At 27.1% G+C, this 23,684-nt stretch overlaps 1 protein-coding gene across 2 annotated transcripts in view; it reads right to left on the minus strand.

Moving 5' to 3' along the window:
- Positions 1-23,684, minus strand: part of LOC129958301 (aldehyde dehydrogenase, dimeric NADP-preferring-like) — a 59,100-nt gene that overhangs the window by 12,057 nt on the left and 23,359 nt on the right. For both annotated transcript variants that reach the window (XM_056070693.1, XM_056070702.1), the window contains exons 2-11: positions 16,921-16,962; positions 14,470-14,613; positions 13,961-14,056; positions 12,145-12,366; positions 7,892-8,055; positions 6,760-6,990; positions 4,024-4,150; positions 3,720-3,790; positions 2,064-2,179; positions 1,136-1,271 (exon numbers count right to left, since the gene is read on the minus strand). In XM_056070693.1, the coding sequence (XP_055926668.1) occupies positions 1,136-1,271; positions 2,064-2,179; positions 3,720-3,790; positions 4,024-4,150; positions 6,760-6,990; positions 7,892-8,055; positions 12,145-12,366; positions 13,961-14,056; positions 14,470-14,613; positions 16,921-16,938 (1,325 nt within the window). In that variant the 5' untranslated portion in view covers positions 16,939-16,962. The remainder of the gene's footprint in view (positions 1-1,135; positions 1,272-2,063; positions 2,180-3,719; positions 3,791-4,023; positions 4,151-6,759; positions 6,991-7,891; positions 8,056-12,144; positions 12,367-13,960; positions 14,057-14,469; positions 14,614-16,920; positions 16,963-23,684) is intronic.

Here is a 23,684-nt window from a genome sequence, read left to right on the forward strand (position 1 = left end):
GTTAATTAATCGATCTTTCAGACTCATTCTGAAGTACTTTTGAATTAAAATAACACAGAATAAAAGAAATTAAAAATTTCTAATCTACATAGCGTTACCCCAACTGCTGTAGAAAAATTCACGCATTTGCGTTACCGTAACTGGCGTTGAAAATTCAAACATGCGCATTGTATTCTGATTGTTTGCATTTCAACGGAAGCGGCCTCAATTTAAATTATTTTTAGGTTAATTGTATGCTTTTATAATTAAATTGTATTTATGTTAGTTTAAGTTAATCGTTTTTTAAGTAATTTTTTAACCTGTTTTCGACCGATTATTTTAAACGATTCTGTTTATTTTCTTATTAAACATTGTTAATTAATATACCTGCTCAAGATGAATCTGAAAAAATTTTGTTGACAAATTCTTGAGATATTACATAAATTAAAAAAGATATTGTTTAGTGCCCATAAGGTTTAAATGCTCAGTGACTCTGTTTTCAGTAATCATATTACAAAAAAAAAAATGCTTTGTTTCAGTAAAAAATATTATTATATTAATTGCAGATTAATCATTTCCACTTTAATTTAAAGCATAAATTCTACGGGAGCTAACAGAAAATTGGAGAGATACAGATTACGTTATGACTGAATGCCTTTATAATATTCTGAGTGAATTGAAATTTGAAGTTTTAAAATATTTTAATGAAGAAGCTATTAAAGTAGGAATTACATAAAATAGTTAATTATTAAAATTTTAACGAGCATTAAGATTGGCGAACCGGCTGGTAGCTAAAGGCGGCTAGTAATAAATAAATTAAACATGTACCTTTTCACAAAATTATTGACATTAAAAATTTGGCCCAAAATAAATTATTAACATATCAATTAAACTAAAATATATTTAAATAATTTGACCATAATTGACCATTTACTTAAAACAAGGGCCTCATAAAATGCGTTATCTTAATCTGCAAAATGTTTAAATTCGCCATAGATCAAAATCGTTTTTGCTTTCACTCTATCTCTAAAAATAGTATGTCGCTATTCTGCTAATTTCAAAATGTTAGTGACAAAGATTAAACTATTAATTAAACAATTAATTTAAACCTTAAATTGGAGAATAAATAGAAAAGAAATTAAAGAAAATTCATTACTTTCCCATGTATTCTCCGAATACATTCAGTGACCTGACAAGAACAGATCTCTTGTGAGAAAACGTATCAAAAGTATATTTTCCTTGATAGGTTCCCATTCCACTCATTCCAACTCCTCCGAAAGGTAGAGTATCCACTGAAAAAAAATTGCAATGTAATATAACAGAGTAAAAAAAATATTTATTCTGTAAATGGCGAGATATATTTTATAACGCACGTAGTTAAGAATACAAACACTGATTTGAAACAATGCATTTCTGAATCGATATAATGGCTATTGCGAGTTCAGTTGATGTTTTTCTAGAGAAATAGTTTTTCGATAGTTTTTTACCGAGAAATAGTTTTTCAATTTTTATGGAAAATGGTGAGTTGTAGGTGACCACTCATGATACATCTAGAGGTCTTAAAAGTTCATATGAAATTAAAATTTTTTTAATCGATTTGGAGGTAGGAGCTATCAAATTCTGTCTTGACTTTTAATAAAAAGCATATAAAATCCTTTTTTTAACTTCATTTGATAGTTTTTTTTATTTTTTTTATTTTACTAACATTCCTCATGTCAAGGTCAACGCCGTGTGGACACTGGTATTTTTGAATAAAGCATATCTGATTTCTGTTTTCTGAATCTAAGAGTTTACGGACACGTGCTAATTTTGGATCTTCAGAACAAATTAATCTTTTTATTAACAAATATATGGTAAATCGACGTTAGATTTACAAACTATTCCGAACTTCATTATTGAACGGATTACTTTTATTATTTAATAAAATATTGTATCTCTAATATCAGACGGTATAACATTTAATTGAAAGGCAAGCTTTGCCATTCGAATGGAACAGTCGCAAACTCCTGCAGAAGAAACATATCTGCTTTTACATGCATAAAAATGTTATTTAATTGCTCTTTATTATAAGATAGTATAGCTACCTGAGAGGTGAACCATCGTATCATTGACACACATGCTGCCACTTGACGTTGAGATTTCAAATTTCCTCAAAAGATCTTTATTCGTGGTAAATAAGTACAAAGTTAATGGTTTCTCCCTGTAAATATAGCAGACTTATTGATAGATTATAAATAAGAGTAAACTGACAGCAATATCAACAGAAATTTTTAAAAATCAAATAAAAGGAAATAAGAAGTCACAAATTTTTAAAAATATGGAAACAAAAGATTCCTCCCAGAATATTAAAAATATTCAAATAAATAATTTGCGATAGTAATTTCCCTGCATGGAATGATATTTTGTTTTCTTAACAAATTGTTTAATAATTTTAAACAATAATTCTAAATAATTTGAAGGTAGAGTTTGAGCTTTAAATAAAAAGCCCAACCTCAAGGAAAATTTTATTCAGCGTTTTTTTCCATTCCATTTGCATTTTTTAAATTTCAGTATTAATAAATCTCTGAAACTAGACAGTTAAGTAATAGAAAAGTGATTCAGCTGTTAGAGTAAGGCTTATTTTGTCATTAATTAACATTCTATCAGATTGCGATAATACTATGATAATGAGGGCGCATTCGTTAACATTTTAACTAATTTGTAATTATATGCAACAGCAATAAGAATCAGCTAAGTATGTTTTATTTGAGAACCTAATACCTTTTATTTAAACTTTACATGCAAAAATATTTGGCGAGTAAATGATTCTAGTGTTTCTTTTTTTGCTTACTAAAGTGTACTAAATAAGATTCATTTTACATTTTTTCTATTTGAAAATTAAGTTTTTAACAATAGCAGTTGATTTGTTAAAAATTTAAATTTGATTTAGTTTAATGAAACAACAGAGGGAAATACTGGAATACATCACATAATTTTGAATTGTATTCAAATGACAACACTAAAGCCAGCATACTTTCTTCAAACTTCTGTATTATATCAGCAGGCAAACGTTAGCATCGCGAAGTCAGATTAAATTTACACCAAGCATACAACTAATATGACTGTAATTGGTCGCAAACCTGGAACTCTCTTACTCTGAATTCAGGACTTTCTTACCAAGGCATTATAGCTATTTCCCCTTTTAAAAGTTATATAATAAATAAATAAATAGATCTGTTCTGTGAGTAGATCTTGCCAATAGACAATAGTCGATTTTAATGCTGTAAAATAAACGGAAAGTTGTTTCTTTTAGAATCAACTCAAAAATCCTTTACACCACAAGAGTTTTGTGATGATAAAGACTTGAAGCAAGTTTTAAGTGCATTTGACTCACGAAATCGATGGTATCAAAATCCGATATTGCAAATTTTTGCTTACAGAAAAGAAATTATCTTCCAATCATTGCGTCCACAGTTAGAAGATAAAATGCTACATTATATAATAACAATTCGATGCATGTTAAAATATAAACTTTTTGATTTACTAATATAGCTAATTTGATTGCGTCGGACAAACATGATGATTTGTGAGACAAAATTGATTCTACGTTTATTAATGTCTTTATCTTTCATTAAACTGCTGGCAGCTAAAGGATCTTGTAATTTGTATTATTTCTGAAAACCTTGATAAATAAAATGTATAATTCTCTTAAAGTTGCTCTTTAAATACAAGAAGAAAAATTAATGTAATTGCAACATTACCTTTTGTTAATAAACTCTATTGCTTCATCAGGACTCTGAACGGTAATTATTGGCAACAGAGGACCAAATATCTAAAATGAAGGTATAGCCCATAAAATGAAGAGAAAAAAGTCTATCAATTAAAAAAATCAAATCTATAATGCATGTGCGTTTTAGAAGGGATTTTAAAAGAAGCAGTTTAATATAATTTAGTATTGAAAAATATATTAATTGTATAATAAAATTCTTATTTTTAAAATAATAAGTGAAATTTAATTTTTAAAAATAAAATTAAATGGATTTTTTTTTTGAAATCGTAACTTACTTCTTCCTGCATCACTGAATCTGTCTCTTTGACATCAATAAGAATAGTTGGAGCAATATAGTTTTCCTTAGCATTGTAGTCACCGCCAACAGCAATTTTTCCACAACTTAGGAACTTCACAACTCGACTAGAAACAAAATGAAAGGAGACAAATAAGAAACCAAAAATATTTTCTTTAAAGAAAATAACTTTTGCTTTATAGATTGAAAAAAATTTAAAAAGTTGAAGTGCTGTATAATTTTTACAATCTTAGCTTGATACTGAATGTAGAATTCATTTTTTTAATGTGTGAAATCCACTCTAAAATTCATCAATCACATTTAGGAAAGAATTATACATATATTTACATTAAAAAAATAAGATAGCAAAAGTGATATACTAAACACATAACAAATATACTGCTTAAAACCCTCACCTTACAATTAGAAACAAATTAATTCACATTTGAAATATATTAAATATTTAAAAAAAATGTATAGCTAAAGAAATACTATATCTATATGTTATATAGATACGTGAATAATATTGCAGTTATTTATTAATATTAAATAATATTAACACATTAAATCTATTTTTATATAAACTGTATTTGATCATGTTAATAAAGCAAGTAACATGCATATAATAAACAAATAAACTGAAACAATTTTAAACCAAAATAATTTCATAAAAACTGAACTTTTCGAGTTTTGTTTTTAGTAAATTGATTTATAAGTAAATTTATATATCTATTTTGCAAAATATCCCTTTAAATAAAAATAATTGCAGAATTCTTCAGCCTCTCTTGACCCAAGTGGATCTCAGACAATTAAAAAAAATTTTCACTTTTGAAAATGATGTCTGTATTGTAGCTAATGAGACTGAAAATGTTAATAAAATGCATAAAGCAACTTGATTATTAAATTTAAAAAAAATTACTGTAAAATTAACTTCGTTATTCACAAGTTAAATCTTTGCTTTCGTGAGAAAATTATTAATATATTTTTATTTTATGTTTTCGGCTCTTAAAGTAAAACTTGTATCAACATTTAAAGACGTTATTTCTTTACTATCCGTGAACATATTATTCAAATATTTATCTGCTCTATATTATTTCAGAAAAAAGTTTAATATGTTTGAATTTTCAAAAGCTTGAAGGATATAGAAATTTTAGTTTCAAGAACATTATAAGTATATTTTGTATATAATTTATTTAGTATATTTTGTATATCTTGGAATTAAACAGGATATAAAATTGAATTTTAGAATTTTTGTCCCTAAAGGGGTGGCGTCATTTTTCTTGAGGTGTTATCAATTTTTTTTTTCTTCAGGTGCTTCATACGGGGCACCAAAAAACTCTCCTAATTGAAATTTTAATGGAGTTACGCATGTATTCGGCTCGACTACCTCTTTTGTGATAAGTTTAAATCTTCAGTTTGAAAAAACGAATGTTGCTCAAATCATTATGACTGCAACAAATACGCATAGGCATCATGTATTTTATATTTAGAAAAGTTAGAATAAGACAATAATAGCTTCATTTAGAGGGGCAGTGGGATTAATTGCTTGTTTTAATGAGATTTCATATTTCAATCGCCATAGTTATAATGAAAAGTTAAATTTGATTTTTTGGAAGGAAATATTTTTTTTTCTTTTAGAAATTTTTAAGAAAGTTGATCCAATTGTTTTTTGATTCCCTGCCGTCGTGCGTCGCATGATCTTTAAACCTACTGAAGGCGTGGGCCTGAATGGCAATGGTCAGATTTGAATTTACCGCACAATTGCTCCAAATTGTTTTACCGAACGATTTTACAGCTCCACCTATTTCAAAGATTCGCATATCTAATTAAAGGAGCTTCAAAATATCATTATAAATATTCAAAATAGGGCTCGCCGTGTTAACGAAAGCTCTATTCAGTCAAAGAAGGGAATACGAAAGAAATACACATCAGACGGAAAGTTTAATAGAGCCTGCAAATAGGCATAACAGTCATCAAATAAGTAATCGCTATGCCTTGCCTGCAAAAATTGACGCTCCTATCTTCTTAAATTATTATCTCATGAGAATGATTTTTGCGTTCTCTTAAGACAAATATATATATATATATATATATATATATATATATATATATATATATATTAGAAAACAAGCAAAAGAATTCTATATTAATTGCTTAATAGTTTTAAAAAAAAGCAATAATCTAGACGGACAAACTGGTCTTAAAAGGTGACTAGTTTCATATAAGTAGTCAATATGAGCTATTGGTAAATTCCTTATATTTCATTCTAAAACTTTTAAATCATATTTTTTATTCTCTAACTAAAAATTGTAAAGTAAATAAATAAATAAATAAAAAACGTAAAATAAATTTTATAATTTATATACACAAAAATTTCATTTATTAACCTATAATCAATTTTCATTCAAATGTTTTATAATTATTTTTTACTAAGAACTAAATATAGTTTAGAAAATATTATATGAAAATACATTTATGAAATTTGATGAAATACTTTTCTATAAACTAAGTTATAAACTTTATGTGCTTAAAAAGTATTGTAACCTTAATAATAAATAATAACTTCTTTCTTAAAATATCTCTTTCGGAAACAAATTATTTTATGAAAGATGTGCGAATATTACTCTGCTTTGAGAACACAATGTAGTATCTTGCTGTTTGGATAAAAGAAGTAAACATTGCCTATTTAACGCAAAACATTAGGTTAAAAAATTTATGAAATAAAAGTAAACTTTACTGAAAGTGATCTTCGTTGACAATTCTTGCTAAGTCTGGGGATGATTCAGGATCTTCCCCAAAGAATTCTAACAATGTCTTCTTGGCTATTTCAATAAATCTGGCTTCTGTTTTCTTTGAACACAGAACGTAATCGGGAGCAACGCATGTTTGTCCTAAGTTTAGCATTTTACCCCAAACAATTCGTTTGACAGCAAGCTCCATGTCGACTTCATCATCGATATATACTGGGCTAGAATGAAAATAAAAAATAGTAGATAGCTCATTTGTTTAAAAAAATCTATTGGTGTTTTTACGGTTTTTTTATACCTCAGCATAAAGGTACTTTTGAACTTTAAATTCATTTTTTTTATGCAAAACGGACTCCTTTAACTTAATCAAAAATATATAATATATATTTTATCTTAGCTGAAATATGAGTGATCATTTAAATGGTAGTCTTCATAATAGTAGTATGTTCGTTATATTTTCTTCCTAAGTGGTGAATAGCACGTAGATGAGACAAACGGGACCGTACACACAGATATTAAAAGACCACACGTTTTACAAGAATTTTCAAGGAACATTTATATATGATGGCAAATGCTACTTGAAAAAAAAATTAAAATATATACGGTTGATTTTCAACATTTCGGGTAATAATATTTTAACCTGAAAGACACAAGAAATTATTGTTCAAAATCAAACAGCCATAAAATTGCTTTCATATTTGATATCAGGCATATTTTTGGACAGGGAAAGAATTATTAGAACTTGCTGGGTAACATCTAAACTTGCTTTTTATTTTTTATGTAATTCATAAAATTCTTTTTTGAACTAGTTAAGTAACAAAGAACTAGAAAAATTTACTCCGATATGAATTCAGGGATTCATTTAAGGATTAGAAGAATAACGTATTGCCGGTTTTTGAAAAATTGTGTCAAAATCAAATCGAAATTGGCTGCGAAAGAAAATATTTATCATAAGCTCTATAAATTTCTTAAAAAACGTCTAAAAATGATTTTGTATCATAAGAATAATCTGATTTGATAAGTTATTTAATTTTTGCAATCAAATCTTACATTACAGAACTTTTAAAAACATATTCACAAATACATATATTGGACTAATTTAAAACTAAAATTGATCCATACCTTTTCCCGCCAAGTTCCAAAGTAACAGGAGTTAGATATTTGTTTGAGGCTTCTCTTATTTTTTTCCCAACAGGTGGTGAGCCCGTATAAAAAATATAATCAAATCTCTCCTTCAGAAGGGATGTCGTTTCCGAAACTCCCCCAGTGACCACATGATAGCATTCCTTCATAAAAAGAAATACATTAATTGTGTGTAAAAATAATTATTAACATTTTTTTCATTCCTTTTTTTAAATATAATAATTATTATTAGATAAAAAAGTTTACTGGCGAACGAAACAGAATTTATTTCATAAAAATACTTCTTCTTTCAAAACAATTTATAATAATTCAGAGGATGATTTCTTTAATCAAGAAGATGGTACAAATATTGAATATTTAAAAATTTTTAGAAGAAGAGTTGTGGAAAGTATGTGATAACAATGCACCGCTTTTGAATTTTTATAAATTATATTCAATAAACAATAAAATAACCCTTTTATGTAATCAGATTTCATTCACATGATAATTAAAAATTAAAGATAGACCAGACGTGGCAAAAATACAAAATTTACGCAGAACTGATGGATTAACAATTGTAAGCATATACACTACATAATCAAAAGCATTTCGATACGTTTGGATTTAAATCCTTTTTTAAATTTCTCCAGAGAGGCTGGAATTACTGCCCTTGAACTTCGTTCAAATAAAGAATATGATTGAACTCTCAATACAAAGAAAATTCAATGGCTTGGACATTTAAAGGGCGAGCCATAAATTAAAGAAAAAGAAAATGATGTGGGATCATACCGTTTCACAAATAATTATCAATGATTTGCATGCATTTTCGCAATTATAACAAGTAAAAGCTTTTAATAAACCCCAAATTCTTTCTTTTCTTCCTTTTATATCAGGAAGAATTTCCAGCCAAATTATGCCAAGTTTATAGAATCCCTGATAATATATCAAGAAAATATTTTATTAAAATTCAAAATAGATTTACATATTCCTAGGAATTTGAATATAAAGTATCATAGTATCGTAAGTAATAATAGAAAATATTTTAAATATTTGGATATTCTTAACTGCGCATGCGCGAAAAATAGCAAATCTTTCTATGAAATTTCAAAAGCAGATATACATTGAGCACCTTATATGAATATTCTAGTTCAGCATAGTTATGGTCAGAATGCCAAATGATTTTTTGCAAATTGATAATTTTTAAATAATTGTGTCAAATTACATAAAATTTAGAAATATGCTAATCATCCAGGGATAAATTCTAATCTATTCTTTGGAAAATTGCATGCTGCTGCGTTGACTCAACATTTGGAAAAATTTCATTCTCGCTTCAACATGATTATGTTCTCGCCAACAAAGCATGGGCTACATAGAACTAAATTATTGACATTATTAGTTATTGAGGAACTGGACTGCTCCACTCACTATCCAAATCTTAATCCTATTGCATAAACATAAGATGAATTATAACGTCAAATTCCAGTTGAATCACAATTATGCATAATAGAGTCGATTAGTTTTCTTTTACAAGAATGGCGTGCAATTTTAGCAAATGTACTCCAAAAACTAATCGATAGTTTTTCAAATAGACTAGCAGCTATCATTTCAGCAAAAAATGGCTACCATTTATATTAAAAATTGTGTGATCAATGGCGTACAATTTTAGCAAATGTACTCCAAAAACTAATCGATAGTTTTTCAAATAGACTAGCAGCCATCATTTCAGCAAAAAATGGCTACCATTTATATTAAAAATTGTGTGATCAATGGCGTACAATTTTAGCAAATGTACTCCAAAAACTAATCGATAGTTTTTCAAATAGACTAGCAGCCATCATTTCAGCAAAAAATGGCTACCATTTATATTAAAAATTGTGTGATCAATGGCGTACAATTTTAGCAAATGTACTCCAAAAACTAATCGATAGTTTTTCAAATAGACTAGCAGCCATCATTTCAGCAAAAAATGGCTACCATTTATATTAAAAATTGTGTGATCAATGGCGTACAATTTTAGCAAATGTACTCCAAAAACTAATCAATAGTTTTTCAAATAGACTAGCAGCCATCATTTCAGCAAAAAATGGCTACCATTTATATTAAAAATTGTGTGATCAATGGCGTACAATTTTAGCAAATGTACTCCAAAAACTAATCGATAGTTTTTCAAATAGACTAGCAGCCATCATTTCAGCAAAAAATGGCTACCATTTATATTAAAAATTGTGTGATCAATGGCGTACAATTTTAGCAAATGTACTCCAAAAACTAATCAATAGTTTTTCAAATAGACTAGCAGCCATCATTTCAGCAAAAAATGGCTACCATTTATATTAAAAATTGTGTGATCAATGGCGTACAATTTTAGCAAATGTACTCCAAAAACTAATCAATAGTTTTTCAAATAGACTAGCAGCCATCATTTCAGCAAAAAATGGCTACCATTTATATTAAAAATTGTGTGATCAATGGCGTACAATTTTAGCAAATGTACTCCAAAAACTAATCGATAGTTTTTCAAATAGACTAGCAGCCATCATTTCAGCAAAAAATGGCTACCATTTATATTAAAAATTGTGTGATCAATGGCGTACAATTTTAGCAAATGTACTCCAAAAACTAATCAATAGTTTTTCAAATAGACTAGCAGCCATCATTTCAGCAAAAAATGGCTACCATTTATATTAAAAATTGTGTGATCAATGGCGTACAATTTTAGCAAATGTACTCCAAAAACTAATCGATAGTTTTTCAAATAGACTAGCAGCCATCATTTCAGCAAAAAATGGCTACCATTTATATTAAAAATTGTGTGATCAATGGCGTACAATTTTAGCAAATGTACTCCAAAAACTAATCAATAGTTTTTCAAATAGACTAGCAGCCATCATTTCAGCAAAAAATGGCTACCATTTATATTAAAAATTGTGTGATCAATGGCGTACAATTTTAGCAAATGTACTCCAAAAACTAATCAATAGTTTTTCAAATAGACTAGCAGCCATCATTTCAGCAAAAAATGGCTACCATTTATATTAAAAATTGTGTGATCAATGGCGTACAATTTTAGCAAATGTACTCCAAAAACTAATCGATAGTTTTTCAAATAGACTAGCAGCCATCATTTCAGCAAAAAATGGCTACCATTTATATTAAAAATTGTGTGATCAATGGCGTACAATTTTAGCAAATGTACTCCAAAAACTAATCAATAGTTTTTCAAATAGACTAGCAGCCATCATTTCAGCAAAAAATGGCTACCATTTATATTAAAAATTGTGTGATCAATGGCGTACAATTTTAGCAAATGTACTCCAAAAACTAATCGATAGTTTTTCAAATAGACTAGCAGCCATCATTTCAGCAAAAAATGGCTACCATTTATATTAAAAATTGTGTGATCAATGGCGTACAATTTTAGCAAATGTACTCCAAAAACTAATCGATAGTTTTTCAAATAGACTAGCAGCCATCATTTCAGCAAAAAATGGCTACCATTTATATTAAAAATTGTGTGATCAATGGCGTACAATTTTAGCAAATGTACTCCAAAAACTAATCGATAGTTTTTCAAATAGACTAGCAGCCATCATTTCAGCAAAAAATGGCTACCATTTATATTAAAAATTGAGTGATCTGCAGGATAAGCAAAACATAAAGATGACTGAATGCTTTAAATTAAATTGTAGAGTTTACGAGTTCATATTTTCAATCCCTTTAAAAGTTTTAGAACTCCGAACTTCAGTTAAAAATACTTAATTAATCTACTTTGACTACTATAAAGCATTTAGATAAAGACAATTTTAATCTTGATGATTGGGCTCATGTATGCAAAGTCTGCTTTTAAATTCCACTCTAGAATAGGTAGCATATAATTGATTATTAAAAAGAGTAGAATGGATGCCTGAACGTTTAAAATTTTCTCTTTTAGTTTTATTGATACGAGAAATAAGACTAAAAACGGGAATATTTAATTTCATTTTCTAAACACTTTTCGAAAAGTGTTTACATTTTCTTTTTTAGATATTTTATTAATGCATCCTTATATGCTCCATAGCCAAAATTCTTAAAAAATTGCCACTAATTATTGCTGAGGAAGATAAATAATATTTTGTATTCTGTGTGATATGCAACAGAAAAGAGTACTGTAATTTTTTCTAGTATGGAAAAAACTTTTTTTTTTTTTTCAAAAACAGTACACATTTTGATGAAAATTTTTCTTTCATACAAATAAAAAGATTTCATTGATTTACCTTATTCAAGTATTGAGGAATGAGTTTCTTCAGAATTTTGGAAGTCTCAGGAGCTTTTTCAGATGGCTTCACGATGGCGCAATTTCCCGCAGCTATGGCACCAAGTAACGGAGAAGACACCAAGAGGAAAGGATAATTCCACGCTCCTATGATGAGCACTACGCCATAAGGTTGCGGTACGATGTATGTTTTGTCCAGCATTAAAATGAGATTTTTCTCTGTCTACAAGGAAAAAAAAATGATATTGAATTTTAAATGTTAGATTGGATTACATCAGTTGTATTTTTACAATTACACATGATTCATTTCCTTTGGCGGTGTTTTAGACAGGTGCTATAGGCGCTCGCCTTATGGCTCAAGATCCTGGTACCTTCAAAATCTATTCATTGTAGATTGAAGCTCAGACGAACTGATGAAATTAGATCACGGAAGGAACCCTCAAAACAATTTAAAGTATAATTTTAAGTATCTGCCATATATCAAAAGCCGTATGATTATACGGCTTTTGATATATGGCAGTTTCGTTAACGTTTGATATATGGCAGTTTCGTATAACGTTTTCATAAATCTTTACATTATTCAATAATGTAAAGATTTATGAAAAATCCATCCTAAGCCAATCTCTAACAAACAAATTTAACCCATATTCATATTCCTCTCAAAAAGAAAAATTAAATTCAGTTGCTAATAGTTTAAAAAAAATTTCGTATCTGTAAATGCAAGTAATTAAGTCATATGCAAATAATAATATGAAAGCATAATTATAAAATATAATATAATTTATAATATTAAAATATAATTTATAACGTTAAAAGAATTGGTCACTTCTTTAAAATTACAAAAATTGGATGATGCAATGCAAAATGTTGTAAATTTGAGTTTTTTTTAAGGGCTTTGCCCATTTTATTATTATATTATAAGATTATGAAGAATGCCTGAAGTCACAGCATTCCTTGAATTTAGTTCTTAAATTTCACATGAACAGGTAGGATTTTTTTTTAAATTATATATTATATTACAATGGCATTACGATTTCTGATCATTCATCGTACAATTTAATTAGCTTTGAAAGCACCATATATATATATATCTATATATTGATAACCAGGTTTATTGTGATTAAAACTGCTCTCGATTTTGCGAGGGCTAAAAGAATTTATTTTATGTTATACTTGCTTTCATTAAATGGATTTAATCTTTCGCAGTCTAAAAATTAACCTGTGCCATGAATGTGTAATGGTGCTTAGTTTTGATTTTGTCTATTTTGAAAATTATAAAAATTACACTATATCAGTAAGTTAATGTAAATTCGATTGCCAGCCGTAATGAGCCTACTGCACTGATTTAAGCCTTTATAGTTACATAAGAATATGTATGTCTACTAATTTTTTTAGATTGCAAAGAATTAAGAACAGAAACTTTTTATAGTTTCCTGTAACAATAGTTTAAAACATATAATTCAAAAGGACTCTCGCTTATGATAATCTTTTTTTTAAACACATAATTGAGAATATGTCTTTCAATAACTAGCGATTTTATCTAGCTACTTATCAAAATTAATGAACATTCTTTTCAACATACATCTTTTTTGTTTGATAATATATGAAAAGTAGAGAGATTGCTAGGAAAATTGGTTATTGATATTGCACAAAAGCAGACACGATAAATTTGCTAAATTGTATAAGATTCTTTAAATATTTAAATATTTTGGAGAATTATATTTCATTATTAGCCTCTTTCATTTTCCAAGAATATGTCTTCTTTTATCCTTACAACTCTAATGTAATAATTCGAATTATTACATTATTCTGCTTACCTTTTCTGGTTGAACCCATTTGTAAATATCATATAAAGCACCGTTGATCTGGTTTTTTGTTGTTTCAACTTCAGCAAGTAGCGCTTCTGTTCTAGGCTAAAAAAAGTTAAATTGTTTAATTAAAATTGAAAATCATTGACATTCTTAAAATAAAGGAGCTAAAAAGGATAACCAAGCAACATGATAAATTGGTTTCCATAGGTGGAATAATATAAACTAAGAATGCTTTGAAACTCTTCCAAATTCTATTTAACATTGGGATCATAAGAGATTAATGCATAAATTTATGTTACTTTATCAAATTATTACGATCTTAACCAATAGCTTACATTTTTGAAATTTAACAATGCAATTTAGCTAACTAGCATAGAATACAAATAAAAAAAGATGAGTAAATCTATTAGGAAACAATTGTTCATGAAATAAGTGCATATTAACGAATAAAATATCTTACAGAATCAAAAAATAATGAATAATAGTTCCGCAAAAGATTAATTATATATTTTTACCTTTTTTAAATCTTTACTTATGGCTTGTATCAAATCCTCGCCGTTTTCTTCTAGCATTCGATGAAAGGCTTTCAGTTGTTTAATGCGAAAATCAAGTGGTTTCGTGAGTTCTTTGTTAAAAGCATTCCTGGCCGTCTTGACAATCTGAAAAAAATGGAACTTGAGCAGCGCATTCCAGTCATTAGTTGAACGAAGATAGTTTCATAATTTTAGATATTTATACAAGAAAAAAAAATCCGAAACAGACCACCATTGATATTCAAGAAAAATGCACCGAATTGTGTAATCTTGATATGCTAAAAATATTCCAGACTATCAAAATTCAATACATAGAAATACAATACTGTAAAAAGAGACAACACTTAGCTCTTGAATGGAATAATGGAATATTTTGAGATAAAAAGATTCTAACAGATAGAAAATTCTGAAACCTTCCCATATATATATGGAAAGGTTTCAGAATTTTTTTTTATATATATATATATATATATATCATTTTGTTGTATGAAATTTGTCATAAATGTCACAAGTTATCTTCTCAGAGGCCCTGTTGAAATGCCAGCTTATGATTTCCAACTATCAGATAGACATTATATCGTATCGTATGACTTGGATTGTATTTTGAAATAGATGGAAGAAAAATTTTATTTTAAAAAAAAGTATACGTGTCAAAGAAGAAAATGTGAATAGTAGATTGCCTACGTTCTGTTAAATCAAATTACGTTCTGTAAAATTAATATTTTTTCCATTTTTCAGAATATTCTATCATTTTTATTTTTATAAATTGTCTGACTCTTCTTATAATTTCTCATAAAAAATTGGAAGTAAGACGATTATAAATAATTTTAAATTGAAGGTAGTTAAAATAGTTTATATAATTTCATAAATAATTTCTTGAAATTAAAAATATTTTTGCCAAAGAAAAAAAATGATTCGAGTGACAAAGAAAAGCCAATAAATTGCATTCTGAGGTTATATACAACCAATTTTTAATCACTTCAAATGTATATTTTTTTCAAAGCAATTCATTATTATGATTAGGATCGAAATAGATATTTTTAGGAGCTTTATGAACTATTGTAAATGAAGCTGTTAATTTAAAAATTATTTTGGGAAAAGACATTGTTTAATGAGTCCTGTAGAACATAATTCTGTACCTACAATAAATCTCAGTATCAATTTAGAATGAAAAAATAATTATGCTCTTTTCAGAATTCTTTCCCATTTATTCTAATTTACCATATTTACTTTAAATTAGGTAGATTATTAACCATTTTTTTACATACGGTTAAATAGTAGGTAAAACTTCGACATCACCACGAATTGACAAATAAAAAAAAAGTATTAATATTAGTGATATAGGAAAAGGAAAATTCGATTTTAAAAGTAAGTAAAAGTATAAAGTAAATTTTAAGGAAATTTCAAAATTGTAGACGAATTTCAAAAAAAGGCATTTTTTAAATAAGCATTTAATAACCAGAAAAAATTTCCGAGGTTACGGTTGTTGTTCGAACGATTTTACCTTAAGTCTCAATTGACGAACAGCAAATCACGGGCTAGAAAACAGCTGACATACTTAAAAAAAGAATGCTTGATACATAGCAAATTGTTTAATTGTTTTACTCATATTTAACAGTTACTATAGCTACAAAAACTCGTTCATAATGAAGCCACTTGATATCCATATTTGATGTCACAGTAGATATAAATGAAGCAAAGTTTTACCGTTGAGCTCTTTTCTCTTTCAATACTTATTATTTAAAAAGTTCATTAGAATTATTAAATATCACAAGTTGTTAAATGTTCAAATAAATATTTTGTTAGTGTTGATGATAAAACTACCAAGTTTCTTTCTTTATTATTTCCTCATCCTTCATCAAAATCTGATTTTTTTAAACGATATATTTAATGTCATAATAAATCATGCCAAACTCTTGTTAAACAAGCTATCCAATTTTCTTTTCTAAAAATTACTTTGAAACACACAAATGTCACTGTTTAATTTTGAAGATCTCTCTGTAATATTCTTCTGTAGACCTGAACTTAATCAGCAAAAATAAACTTGGTTTGTTTACAGTTCGGTAAATCAAAAGTGTATCGTTTATTAATGCATTAATAAAAACCAAAAATATATATTTTTTAAATTTATTTCGCTTTCCAAAATGGGATTCTCCGAATTACTCAAATGCTTTTGCTTTTTTCTGTAACTTTTTTTACTTAACTAAAAAATATTATAACGGTTCATTTTCTATAAGAGCTTAATAAATTTATTCACACGCGATAGGTTTATAAGCTTCTAGAATCCTCAACAAAAGCATTAATATTTAAAAAAAAAGAATTTCTAAAAAAATCTTAAAATAACTAATTTTTTACATTCAATATATACTATAGTCTCAGAAAGTTATTTTACAGAGGAAACAAAAAGGAGTTTCAAATATAGAGAAATATTACCTGTGAATACGATTCCATTCTCTCAGTATAGCCAAATTCTCTCTGTAAAAAATTATAAATATCACTGAAGTGATAGAAGGAACGTATATAATAAATATATATATAAATAGATATATAAATTTGATTTCATCTGCACAAAGAAAATAAGATCAAGGAAAAATTAAAAATGATTTTTTTTTACATTTACTGAAGGTTAGATTTTTATCTTGTTATTTGAAGGATTTTAAATTGGCCCCGAGAGGTATTGTTCTATATATGATGAGAAAGATAATGGACAGTTAAAATGATTCAAAACAAGATAATCAAACTTTTTTCCTTCTTGGAATTAGGTATACCGGTATTTTGAGCTATTTGTGGAAATTTGCAATACCGGTATTCACAAAATTACAAAATTATAGAAAAACAAAGATGTTCGTTTTTATTCCTAACATATTGTACATCGCAAGTACTTCCCGTAATATATCCATTGTGGTGTGTGTGGTAGTGGTCCTTACAATATACATATATATGTGAAACTTTAATGCTATTGAATTATCGTTGTGTAATTGTTTTCCAAAATAAGTTACGTTTCTTCTAAAACTGGAGTAGGGATTGCAATACCGAATACCGGCATTTTGAGACATTTGTAATACCGGTATTCACAAGTTTAAATATCGTTTTTTCGGTATTTACTAAAATTTTTTAAATTGTCTCCACTATATGTTCAGGGATCGCCAACATAGAAAAATAGTATACGTTTTTGTTTTTATGTTTCCCTAACAGGCGAAATTAATTAGGCAATGAATACAAAGCCGCATCGTACAATCAAGAGAAGTGATAAAATACTGTTAATGAATCTTCCAAGGTGGCGGGTCAAGAATAAGAATAACTTTAAAGAACGCAAAAAATCAGTTGATAATACTTCGGTTTGTTTTGATTATTTATATGATGAAAAGAATATGGTGGCACAATGTAAATAATGTTCAAGAGTTATTAAAGTAAACGGAGGAAGTACAAACGGATTATTTTGAAAAAAAAAAAAAAAAAAAAGATAATTTGGATGAAATTTTAAGTAAAATGACAGCATTAGATGGTTTCCCATTTCGAGTGTTTTGCACTTCTACTGAATTAAGAAAATCGCTATCCATCAGGGGTTTTAAAAATCTACCAAAATCAATTACCACTATAAGAAGAACTGTTGTACACTACAATAACGGTGTTCGCAATTCCTTGAAACACGAGCTAATACAATTAAAAGTAAATGGTGAAAAATTTAATCTTACATTTGATAAATGGACAAGTGTAAGAAATAGACGCTATTTAAATATAAATATTCATTCATAAAAACAATTTTGGAAATAGGACTTACACTCTCTAATAAAACTGGCAAATAAAACAAAGAAACACCTGTGTTTTCTTTCTTTTTCTAAAATTTCCACTACCGGTATTAAAACCGGTATCCCTGTATTAAGATCTAAAAAATGCCGAATACCGGTATTAAATTTTTGGTCCGATATTGCAATCCCTACTTGGAATAGAGTGCATGAATAGTAATGAATCTGTTTCTATTTCCGATTCCATACAAATTAAACAACATAATCTTTTTTTGTACTCTCTTTTTAAAATAAGTTCCTTTTAAAAAAATTATTTCCTATTACAAAAATTATAACATCAAAAATTAAATGTAATCGAAAAATAATATTTCAAAGAATAAAAAAAAAAATAACGTTTTGTTAATAATGTGATTTAACAAATTTATTTTTGTAATAAAATGTATTAAATAATATTAAACTTTCATAGCATTTCTTAGGATTTTTAAATGAATTCCAATTCAAGTTATAAAGTACTTACCAAAAATTGATTATTTAAAATTAGGAGACTTTCTCAAAATGTGTGTGTATTACTTTACTCCCAAAAATAAGGACATTTCATTTGTAAAAAATGAAAGAAATAATTTTAATCTCATCTTCATATTCCTATATTTTATTTTTAGAATGTCACAAATATAAAAATTATCATAAAGTTCTGGTATTTTTTTAATCCGACATGAGTCGAGGCCGTGCGCGAAAAAGACAAGAGCGCTACCTAGAGGCTACTTTCTTTCTAGAGGCTACTTCTGCATAGCTACTTCTGTTTCTTTTTTGCGCACGGCCTCGCATGAGTGAGCATACATACACAATTTCTTGTTTTAAGGATCTATGATAAAGGTAATTTTTTAATAGAACATATCGATCTTGAACATCTAGGTATTATTTGAAATCAAAGCTTCAATATACGGCAGCCTTCTTTGAGAACTTTTAGAGTAACCATGTATTTTTAAAATCCATACACATAGCAAATTTTGCGCTTAAATAGTAGTTTATGTGATTCACATTTATCTCCATTTGATTATATGTGGCTTCATAGTGGTGGAAGAAAATAATATTAAAGGAAATATAAATTATTCATGAATAATTCTTACAAAAATAGATAATTATAAAAGAAATGAGTAAAGAAAAATTGATATGAAAGCAGAAGAATATTTGCAGTTAAATTTATAATAAAAAATTTCTATTTTTCAGTTAATTATTATTATTAAACTCTTCCATAACACTTCTTCAGTTTTTGCCTTATATTTACTATTAATTTTCTTTTTTAAGTAAATAAGATGTTCAATATTCCAGTCCTAAAAAATCGCCTGCATCCATCTATTATGCATTGCAAACCTTGAAATTTCTTAAATAAGCCTATTTGAGCTAATTTGTACTTCTATACAACTATCTTATATAAATATAGGCAACTCTGTAAAGGTACGATATAAGATTGCTGAAAAGAAATGTGACATTTCAGTTCACATGATGGTAAGAAACTTTTGATTCTGGAAACAATTAATTCATATTGTACACTAAGCATGAAACAATTTTTTTAATCTTTAATTATGCATTTTTACATGAGTATTTCTAATGTGGCATATAAAAATAAATATGTGCCACTTTGATTAAAGGTTTTGATTTTGATAAAACCATAATCTCTAATTTCCTTTAATTAAGAATTATGTTTATTTAGTAAAAACGTAGATTTTTTTAAATTTTATTTTTAAAAAGATAATTTTAAAGCTAGCTTTTCATCTTTTAAAGAATACTGCTAAGAATGAAACAAAGACAGCCTAGAGATTCAAATTCAATATTATACAAAAAATTTATCAAAACATCATAGTTCATCTCCCACGAGTTTTAACAGGTTGCCAAAAATTCATGAGCTCCAATATTGTTAGAATAGAATAAATGCATTTTCTGGAGAGAAATTCTTTATTTTTTTTAAAAAGAAAAACTTGCTGTTCCTATTAAATTAGATTAAAAAAAAATCTATCATCTGTGTAGATACACCTTATCAGGTATGAGATTCTTACAATCACATCGTATCTAAAAAAATTTTGTCATCCATTTCCAACATTTTCATCGTCTCCTGACAATTTTATCTTCAACCACATATTTTTTTTCGGACGTTATTGTCCATTTTTGTAAAATCTGTGATAAGATATTTCAGAATTAAATAAAATAATTCCGTTTCAGTAATAACCCCATAAAAGAAATTATATACAAATAAATTTCCACAGGTAATCATACAGCATGTAAGCATCGAACTCCTATTTTTGCACAAAGAAAACTTCGAATGATTCAAAACTGTTTTGGGATTAATGTTACATTCCTCAGTTATGGAACGACTACATATGTTCCAATCTTAGACTTCTTTCTACAAGATTTCGTCATTTTTTATAGACTGATTCACAATAATTCTAGACTCAAAAAATTTCGTTTGCTTTCTTTAATAAAATTTTCGAAACATGTTAAACATTTCCCATTCTTCATATTTTCATGCATATATAGACTGAAATAAACGATTTTCACAATTATTATTTTTTGTTTTATCGAATTTTACCTTCCAAATTATTCTTAAAGGTACACAATCTATTGATCGGGAAATGGAATATATGGATTAGAAATGCTTTTTTTCTCGAACCAATATCAAATCAACTTATTTTGAACAACGCAGAACTTCATTTATATGGTTTATACGCTAACTTAATATGGAATTTCACCAACAAAGTCAATAAAATGTATTTTGTGGAAAATTGTTAATCACAGTTTATTTTTTATTAGATTTTCAAAATACAAATAATCTGTTGTATTTCTGTCAATCCTTTTATCTATTTTAATTATTTCTTTTATTCTTCTTTTAAAAATTGAAACTGCTACATATTAATATTAATAATTAGGCACATAGAATTCGATAAAATAAATAAAAAACATCAATTTTTAGATAAGTGAAACGATATACTGATTAAAGCGAAAAACGTTTAACTAATTTATAAGAATTCATCAAGGAATAGATTTTAAGTTTCTAATCGTATTACAAAATAATTATAATTTTAAAAAAAATTAGTATCAAATCAAATGTAATAATTGTCTTGTCCGTACAATAAACTTAAAATCATTATTTTTAAAATCAGGAGAAATATTTTTAACGAAAAAATTATTACAACGGAAGCCACGAAACCATTAAATAGGCTAATGAGTAGAAGCTAAACATTTCGGAATAAAAAAAAATGTATCCTTGATGAGTTTCGAAGCTGGAATAAATTAATTTCTTAAAAAAATTACAACTGTTTCCTTAAATCTGCAGTTAACATTTGTTCCTTTAAGTTGAAAACTAATAAATATCATGAAAAGTCAAAATTTTCGAATATTTGGTAGAAATAAAGATTTCTGTATATAGATTCAATTTATTTGCTCGAAATTTATGTAAAGTAAAATACCCCACTCCAAAATTTGAATTTACTACCGTTATAAAATCGATGACAGTAAGGTTAAGAATAAATCTCTTCTTTTTGGAAATAAGTATTTGTTTTTTTGTCATAAAAAATTTATAATTTTAGATTTTACTTCTGATTCTTTTACTGTAGTTTTGTGCTTATAGAATTATTCGTATTGATTAACATTATTAAGATAAGTTTACTACTAATTGCATTGACAATTTTGAATTTATAATATATATAGTTGATTTCATTTAAGTTATTTACCAGATTATTTTATATTTGAATTTAATAATAACTTAAGGCACGCATATATTTCTGAAAATTTCTTGTTTCAAAAACTGGATAAACAAAATGCAACACTTTGCAGGTAGGCTGTTGAACCTTAAGAATATGGCCGGCAGTTAATTCTAGGAAAGTAAGTTGTCGATTAAGAAGGGAGCTTTAAGATTTTAATCAAATTTTTAATTATTTAAAAGTCAACTAAACATTTTACGTTTTTTTTTTTTTCTTTTTTCGTTACAACTTTAGAGTAAATTATTACACAAAAGTTATTTGTGTAATAATTTCATTTTAAAATCAAAAATACCAATTTTTTTCAGGAATAACAATTCTATTTAAGTGCAATTTAATTTCTCTAATTTTCAAAATCAATTTTAAGTTTCTTTCGACAAAATGCTTTTGAGTGCTATCAGGAAATTAAAACTTTTTTTTTGTTTATTTCATCAAATCTTTCACTGTAGGTTCTTATCAATGGGAAAGGTTATAATACAAAAAGTTTTCTTTTTATCATAACTCATAACTCAACTTTTTATCATAACTCATATCATCATTAATAAATACACTAACTTGTGCAAACTAACTAGTAGATAAAACTATTAGATTAGAAAAAAATATATATATTGTATGTTTTATGTTCAGAAACTCTAGAATTTTCCTTCTTCACATTTTTAATAAAACATGTCGGTTAAATGGAAAATTGAAAAATGTTATTGCATGATTTCTTTTCTCTTTAAAATCATAAAAGTCAAAGTCTGTATAATTACATTTTTAAATAAATTTCTTTCAAGAAGGCCGTTTTTTGTAAAGGCTCTTAAGACGCGATTTCTAGAATGTACTACAATGACAAGAAAATCTCCGGATTATTTAATTTTAAATCCGTCTATACTAGATATTGTTTTTCAAACTTTTATCAAATATTCTTACAATTCATTAAAACATTTGGAAACAGTTGCGAATTAGTTTCATCTTATAGTAGGAAAATAAATTTGTTTTTAATGAAATAAAATTTTAATTTAGTCGATTTTCTAAAATTGCTAATGTAATTGAGTCAAATATTCGAAATTAAAAATATTTGAAATGTTACAAAAAGCCATTAAAGACAACTGCTTTAAAAAAAAAGTGTTTGAGCGGAATAAAAATCTATAAAGAAGGTAAAGAATCCGTCATAGATGGATCTTGCTACGGAAGACCATTCAATACGTCTAATCGTCAACTTGCTAATCAGGTCAAAGAATTGGCGCTTAGTTATCGTGCTTTGACAATTAGAGGCACTTCTGATTAATTTATTCTATGGAAAACATCAAAAACGACAAAAATTGTGGAGGGATGACTTATGGGTGTTTAATCTTTTCCCACTGAAACTATAATTCGAAAATTTTTAACAAAAAAAAATCATTAAATACTATTCGTATTTGCAGGCTCCTTTTTACCTAATATGATACTAAATGACTGTTTCTTATTTCCAAAGTTGAAATTGGCTTTTTGTGACCATCAGTTTGAGTTCATTAATTCTATAAAAGATGATTCGCTATGAATTCTGGAGGAGTTTTCTTAAAAATTACTTTAAGGCATGTTTTGATGATTGGAGGAAACATTGGCAGAATTGCAATGCAATCGGAAGAGATGCAAAATATTTTGACTTATAAATTGATACTTTTTGTTTTCTCCCTCATTCCAAGTACTTTTTTTGGTCACAATAATATTTATCGCA

Source organism: Argiope bruennichi, chromosome 2 (genome assembly GCF_947563725.1).
Source record: "Argiope bruennichi chromosome 2, qqArgBrue1.1, whole genome shotgun sequence".
Classification (NCBI taxonomy): Eukaryota; Metazoa; Arthropoda; class Arachnida; order Araneae; family Araneidae; genus Argiope; species Argiope bruennichi.